At 41.8% G+C, this 8019-nt stretch overlaps 1 protein-coding gene across 3 annotated transcripts in view; it reads left to right on the plus strand.

Moving 5' to 3' along the window:
- The window catches only part of BAHD1 (bromo adjacent homology domain containing 1), a 303231-nt gene extending 295828 nt beyond the window's left edge, over positions 1–7403 (plus strand). For all 3 annotated transcript variants that reach the window (XM_066588828.1, XM_066588827.1, XM_066588826.1), the window contains one exon: positions 1961–7403. In XM_066588828.1, coding sequence (XP_066444925.1) covers positions 1961–2150 — 190 coding nt within the window. In that variant the 3' untranslated portion in view covers positions 2151–7403. The remainder of the gene's footprint in view (positions 1–1960) is intronic.
- The last annotated feature ends 616 nt before the right edge of the window (positions 7404–8019 follow it).

Genomic DNA, 8019 nt, shown 5'->3' on the forward strand with positions numbered 1-8019 from the left:
CTGTAAAAGGATGGTGAGGGAGTACGTAGCCGATCGCACGACGTGACGCCTCTGCCCCCTACAACTACTGGGTGTCGAAGCTGGACACGTGGCCTGAACTCGCGCTGTATGCCCTGGAGGTGCTTGCTTGTCCTGCGGCTAGCGTCTTGTCAGAGAGTGTGTTTAGTGTGGCTGGGGGAATCATCACGGATAAGCGTACCCACCTGTCAACCGACAGTGCCGACAGGCTTACACTCATCAAGATGAACAAAGCCTGGATTTCCCCAGACTTCTCTTCTCCACCAGCGGACAGCAGCGATACGTAAGCAATACGTAGGCTGCACCCGCGGATGGAAGCTACGTTCTCTCTCACCATCCAAAACGGGGACATTTCTGCTTCATCAATCTTTGTCTAATATTCCTCCTCCTCCTCCTCCTGCTCCTCCTCCTGAAACCTCACGTAATCACGCTGAACGGGCAATTTTTCTTAGGGCCACAAGGCTCACTCATATAATTTTTCTAAACAATTTTAATATGTTTCAATGCTCTTAAAAGCGTTGAAACTTTAACTTGAACCAATTTTTCGTTAAACTGGGCTGCCTCCAGGCCTAGTTACCACTTAAGCCACATTAACCAAAGCGATTAATGGGTTTCACCTGCCCTCTTGGTTGGCCATGGCCAATTTTTCTGATGTACATTAGTACTGTTGATACAGCAATTTTTGTGGGCCCTCGCCTACAGTGTAATCAAATAAATTTTTAGCCCACCTGCATTACAGCTGACGTTACATCCGCTGTGTTGGGCAATGCAATGGGATATTTTTATGTACCGCCGGTGGGTTCCAGGGAGCCACCCATGCTGTAGGTGCACACGGAGTTTAACCTACATCTGTCCACTTGTAAAGAACCCCAGTCTGACTGGGGCATGCAGTGTGGGCCGAAGCCCACCTGCATTAAGCATGACATTACTACCTCAGCTGTGATGGGTAATGCAATTGGATATTTTTATGTTCCGCCGCTGGGTTCCAGGGAGCCACCCATGCTGTCGGTCCACAGGGACTTCACAATAGGGAGTTGTACCTGCCTGTGTCTATGAATTAAAAACCGCGGTCTGACTGGGGCATGCAGACACCTTGACAGAATGAATAGTGTGTGGCACATAGGTTCCCCATTGCTATGCCCACGTGTGCAGCTCCTGATGGCGGTGGCACAGGATTCTATTTCTCATTGCTTCTGTACAGCATTGTGGGCTATCGCCCCGCCCCTTTTAAAGAGGGTCGCTGCCTAGCCGTGCCAACCCTCTGCAGTGTGTGCCTGCGGTTCCTCCTCATGGCAGACGCACTTCTAAATAGACATGAGTGTGGCGTGGCATGAGGGCAGCTGAAGGCTGCGCAGGGACACTTTGGTGTGCGCTGTGGGGGGGAGGGGGGGCGGTTGGGCAGCATGTAAGCCAGGAGAAGTGGCAGTGGAGTGTCATGCAGGCAGTGATTGTGCTTTGTTGGAGGTAGTGTGGTGCTTAGCTAAGGTATGCATTGCTAATGAGGGCTTTTCAGAAGTAAAAGTTTTTGGGAGGGGGGGGGGCCCACTCTTGCCGCTATTGTGGCTTAATAGTGGGACCTGTGAACTTGAGATGCAGCCCAACATGTAGCCCCTCGCCTGCCCTGTCCATTGCTGTGTCGTTCCCATCACTTTCTTGAATTGCCCAGATTTTCACACAAGGAAACCTTAGCGAGCATCGGCGAAATACAAAAATGCTCGGGTCGCCCATTGACTTCAATGGGGTTCGTTATTCGAAACGAACCCTCGAGCATCGCGAAAAGTTCGTTCCGAGTAACGAGCATCCGAGCATTTTGGTGCTCGCTCATCTCTACTCTTCACACCTACTAGGTGGTATCCACAAGGAGTAATTATACCCCTCCTAACCAGCACATATATATTCTACTGCTTTATCTAATTGTTGATGATGCCTTTATTTCTTCTAGATTTTGTGCCTTGGTAAAGCGTCGGAAGGAGGGCTGTCCAAATAGGAAAGCCTTGATCGTCCCTCCCTCAGAAGAGTATTGCATGCCTATACATCGCAGGGTTCCAGACAGCACCGACCCAGAACTAGTATTCTTGTGCCGGCACGTGTATGATTTCAGACATGGCCGCATCCTAAAGAACCCTCAGTAATGGAAGCTTCTGAAGAAGACATCAAGATGAATAGTCGGTGTCAGAATTCAAGGCCTTTGCAGCGTAAGACTGCTTCAGACATCTTCCCAGCTGCATCCCCAAGAAGAGAGGAGAGTTGGGAACTTCTTGTAGTAGCCACTTGGCTAAGGATTCAGGAACAGACACTGGTTACAGTACTCAGCAGTTGAAAGCACAGCACTTCGTTAGAGACGAGCAGTAATTAAAAAGACAAAAAAAGAAAATGAGAAAAAATATAAAATATAAATATATATATAAATATAATAAAGTATATATATATTATATATATATATATTGGGGAAGCATAAGCCAGTACATCAGGTCCGGAACCATGGTTGTAAGGTTGTGTAGGGATGTGTTAGTGCATGATTGGACCACGTTTGGTTCGAATGCCTTAATATGTCACACAAGTCCCTTTCATACCCACACAGTAGTACTTCTGGAAGTTTAGGCAGGTATGGTTTTTTGACATGTTCCACAGAGCGTAACTTGTTCTCCTTCATTAACTTATTGTGTAGCCCAGCAATGAAATGATCAGATTGCCCGTCGATTGAGGTTTTCCGTAGATATTATACGTATCTGCTCTTCCCATCTGTTGTATCAAGTTTATTTTCCAATTTAATTCTTTTTTGAGCATTGGCTATGAGAAAGAGGTAAAGAAAAGAAAGACACGTTAATCTAGACACGATTGTTCCTTGCACAGACAAGCCTACATAAATTTTTAAGTTACGTCCCCAAAACAACTGAAAGAGCTTCTGTCAGCAGTAAAGAAATAAATCAATGGTAACTTACCTCAGTATTCTCTAGAGTCGCCCCAACACTTTTTTAACATCCCATTGCACCTATCCTGATCAGGTGTATAGGTTCGACTGCATTGGTCAGTCTCATTCACCTCTGGTCAGCAGTAAATAGGAGACTGTGGGAGTAACTTTAAGCAGATCTATCATCACAATATGATGCCCTGTTTAAAGCGGTATTCCAATGTTCAAATGTTATCCCATATTGCTGACCTCTGGGACCCCAACTGAAAACAAAGAGATGTTCGAGCGGTAATCGCTCCTGTTCCTTTACACAGGAACGAGGATCGCCCAGTGAATGAAGACAGAACAACCGCTCCAGCCGCTCACCTCCATTCACAGTAAACAGGCAGTCATTCATAGATGAACGACTGCCTGTTTACCCGGGCTGATTGTTGTTGGTTTTCTATACCTGCAGAGACTGAATGACAAACAAATTATCATTCGTCGTTCAGTTGCTGCCAGCGTTTACACTGAATGATTATTGTTCAGATTCCTGTGGTCCAGCAAGAATCTGAACGATTATCGTTCCGTATAAAAGGGCCCTTAGCAATTTTTGGACACAGCAGCACTTCCAGCCAAGTACCGTGAAGGGAAGAGCAGCATATCTTTATTCAATTAAATGGGAGGTGTCCATGGGTGTTACTCTTAACTAGCACTCTAACCCTTTGATTCTGAGCATCCAAAGGGGTCCCAGCAGGCAGATTTCCACCGCTTATGAATTGGTAATGTATCCTAGAAATATATTACTTTCTATAGTAGAAAACACATTCAAAAGCAGCATATTATAATATTATACTGACCGTTCCACTTTGTTCATAAGTACCCCTGTGAGTCCCCTGTATTCTGTCTTTATACGTCTTAATAGGTATTAACGAAACGGCACATATTTTTTGATGTCGTTTAATATTAAAGCCCAGCAAGTCATAAATAGGGCAAATATGTTGTCATGAGGGATCTGCTATAGACAACTCCTTTTCATATGCATATGGATGTAATAGAGGTGGTCCTTTATTTGAACCGCTTTTCTCATAGCCAACCGGTGAAACGGCAGATCGCGGGAATCCTGGCAGAAGGACCCCACACAATCAGCTCATTTTTAGGGTACCTTTTACTTGGATTGGGTATTGTCCAAATTAGACAGCCCCTTCAAAGAAACTCTTCCTCACATAGCACAAAATATTTTTACTGTATCATTCGAAAAATGGAACAGCATTTTGATGACAAATGCTCTTTAATATATTTGGATTTTTCTCGAATAATCCAAATCCACAATTTCAAGGTAGCATTTTATGAACGTTTATTAATTTGTCTCTAAACAAAAAAAAAATGGAGAAAAAAAATCTTGAGTCGTCCTCTGAAACTGCTACCGTTCGCTTAATATATTTGCCATTTGCCTTATGTGTATACAATCTAGGTACACTTTTGTTTATCAGAAATCCAGCTGTTGACTTTTGCTAGTGAGAAAACAATACTTTAAAACAAAAATCAAAAAAATTACAAAAACAACACAAAAAAAAAACAAAAAACCAAAGGACATTTGTACCAGAACACATTAAATGGAAACAGAATAACTGGTAGATTATTTCTGTAGCTTGCACTAATCCATTGACTAAATTATCACACTGTATCCATGCATTTGATTCTCTACTGAGTTAAATTGCAATTCCGCATTTTCACTTTTTATTGCCCAAATTCAGAACATGAAAGCCCAGGCTCTAAAAAAAAAAGGAAATCATGCTGTAAGAGTCATGACCAGGAGAGGAGTGGGATTGGATACTTTATTAATGATACCAAAGAGGTGTTCTTCAGTAACATAACAGATAACTGGGGGTAAAATGTATTGGACTCGGAGACTTCTACTTTACTTTATGTTGCTTTTTTAGCAGTTATCTAGTATATACAATGTCAGTCCCAATTGGTCATCTATAATACTTTGGGTTACTTATAATCCAAGGCAAATGAGGTACTACAAGCCATTGTGTTGGTTATTTGCAGATGGATTTGGCCCACCTTTAAACCCTCATATCCCAAAGCAGGTCACTTGTCTCTTTGCAACCGATAAACTTGCAACTAATTGCTTAGCATTTAAGATATCAACTCTTATTTACCCTTTTACATGGGCTGATAATTGGGCTTGAACATTCGTTTCCCAATCATTGGCCCATGTACAAAGGTCAAAGATGAGTCAACAAGTGAGCAAATGCTCACTCGTTGGCTGATTGTTTCTTTTATGGGAGCATAAAAATGCTAATTGACGACACATCCCCTCTGACTGATACATTCTGTATGGGAACAATCATATCTATCCTCCCCATACTACTGCCCATGTACAGACAAGGAACGAGTACTGATAGACATGCTCCTTGTAGGTCAGCACTCGTTATCACGGGCAGATTTTAGGTGAAGACTGTAGGTGAAGTGGTGGAAGCAGAAAATGTTTCTCTCTAAGAATCATTGAGCTCATGATGCTTGTGATTCATAGAGAAGGAGGTCCTTAACCCCCACTATTGCATCTATGGGACCAGGAACTTGATTACGAAGTAGAAATATTAGGTTTGGTTGCAGAGTCATTAAATTCTAAGGTACAATGACATAAGAAAGATTTGCAAAGTGACTTCAATTGGTGAACAGAAACAGTAAACAATGATGTAATGGTATTAGATTATACAAAATACATATTTGATTTATGATTATGTGATGATTGCAAAGGGATCAATTATCTTAGCAACTGTTCCTGTCTGAGCAGATACTTCTGTCTGCATATGTGAAAATCCGATAAGTCATGTGAAAACTACTTTCCCATAGACATGAATGAAATGTACATATGTGTTGCACAAGCAGTACAGAAGATTTTTTGTTTTCACTTATCCAATAAAAGTCATCTGTGCATTTACGGAATCCATCAGGTGGCGGTAAGAACACCTTAGCAATTATCCTTTACTTAGATATACATTGAACATTTGAGTTTTGATCATGAGACTGGTTTGAAGTCTTTTTATTGGGTCCAACACTGTTTTAGGTCTTTTTTTTTTAACAGAATCTTCCATTAATGTAATGAATTAAGTATAAAGAGACATACTGCTAAGTAGATGTCGGAAAATATGCAACGGCACCAAAGCAGAAATTGGTGTGGGTTTCTCTTGAACGTGGACCACCTGCAGCGACATATACATTGGTTGCTTCTCACATTACAGGTCTGAGTACTAATTACTTCTAGCCGAATATAAACAGGTTAAGGCTTCATGCTTCCTCCTCTTACAGGCCCCATAGCAGCCACCTGGGCCACAGAACATCAACCTAAAGTACTTGTTTCAGAATATACAATATCGGAATAGGGAAAGTCCGGCCTTGACCTCCACTTCACGATCACTACAACTAAATCGCAGCTACTCTAAGAAATCACAGTGCCACTTTGGCTTCACATGACTTTCTTCAGAGGCCATATGGTTAACCTGCCAACCATGCAGCCCACCACTCAATAAAATATGAGCAGAGCCAATAGGAAACAAAATAGACCGGCTTTTAACTAGTGCCATTACCACTTTTTTTGTAATGATCGAAGAGGTCATAGTAGTTAAACACCCTCCAGTTAGTGGCATTATCCTAGTGTTATGCCACCAAGGTCTATCCTGAGACAACCCCTTTAAAGGAGCAATCAGGGACTTTTATTTTGATCACCTATCCTTAGGGTCCCACTTCCAGCAGCTTGTTGAAGGGGCCATGACACTCTGGCAAGTATTGTGGCCTCTTCTTTTAGTACCAGGCAAAGCGCCATACATTGCAGAGCAGCGGTGCCTGATATTGAAGCGCAGTCCTATTCACTTTAATGGGACTGAGCTGTAGAAAGGCCAGGATGATCGTGATGTCAGAGGCTACAGCACTTGCCTGTAACTCTACGGCCCCCTCAAACAGCTGGGGTTGCTGGGATATCCCACCGATTTTAATATTTTAGTCCTGGATAACCCCTTTTTAATGAACTTCAGGAAAAATCTACTTCTTATTAGCAGTTATGAAAGAACAGTACTTCTACCATCTTGTGTGACTTTATCCTGGTTTCTTCCAAAAAATGAAATTGGATATGTATTTCTGTTGTATGTATGTTACTAAGAGAATTTCATATCCCCTTATGAACTACTGGGGAGGGAAGACATGTATTTTTAAGAAAATACCTGATGAACTATATAAAGTGAAATGTACCAGAGTTTGACGCTAAGCTTTAAGTGATGTAATATGTTACCTGTTATATTCTGTTACAATGACTAGTTTGGAAAACTTAGCAACTACAAAGATTTGCGAGATCTGTCAATTGATTCTTTAGTTTTTCTTTCTTCTCGGGATAGTTTCAATGTATAGCACCTAGTTTGATTTCTTAATTATAAAAGATTCTTGACCCACCCCATTAAAAAGATTTGGAATAGTTTATTTTTGCAAGCCATGCATGTTGTACATCTCTCATTATTTTAGGAGTCGTTTGTCCCAAAATTAATTTGCTGAAGAAATTAAAATGATGTGTGTATTTAGTTCTGCAAACACTTGAATGAGTAAATCAGTCTACAGTAAATTATTCTACAAAGAGTTGATGCTTCTCATTTCAGCTCCTATATATCATAAACTAACCTCTAAATACTAACCTTATACTGGAAATTAACTCTTTAAAGGGATTGCCCACTTCTAGCTGTTTTGCTGCAGGAAGCAGACAGCTCTGTACATTGCACAGTGCCCTGAATTGGTATGCAGGCTGAGTTCTATTGAAGTGAATGAGACACAGCCTACAGTACCATCTCAAGCCACTGCTTAATGTACGGAGCTGTCTGCTTCCTGCAGCAAAATAGCTAGAAGTGGGACAATCCCTTTAAAGGGTTTTACCAGAATCAACTTTTATCACCAATCCATAGGATAAATGATAAAAGGCTTATCGGTGAGACCTCCACCGATACCAAGAACAGGCGTCCAACATTTTCCACGTCTCATCACTGCATCATTTTCTGCCATCCCCAGTGGCATCAGATTGAATGGAGTGGTGGCTATACATGAGGAGAAGGAGTATGAGA

Source organism: Eleutherodactylus coqui, unplaced genomic scaffold (genome assembly GCF_035609145.1).
Source record: "Eleutherodactylus coqui strain aEleCoq1 unplaced genomic scaffold, aEleCoq1.hap1 HAP1_SCAFFOLD_33, whole genome shotgun sequence".
Lineage (NCBI taxonomy): Eukaryota > Metazoa > Chordata > Amphibia > Anura > Eleutherodactylidae > Eleutherodactylus > Eleutherodactylus coqui.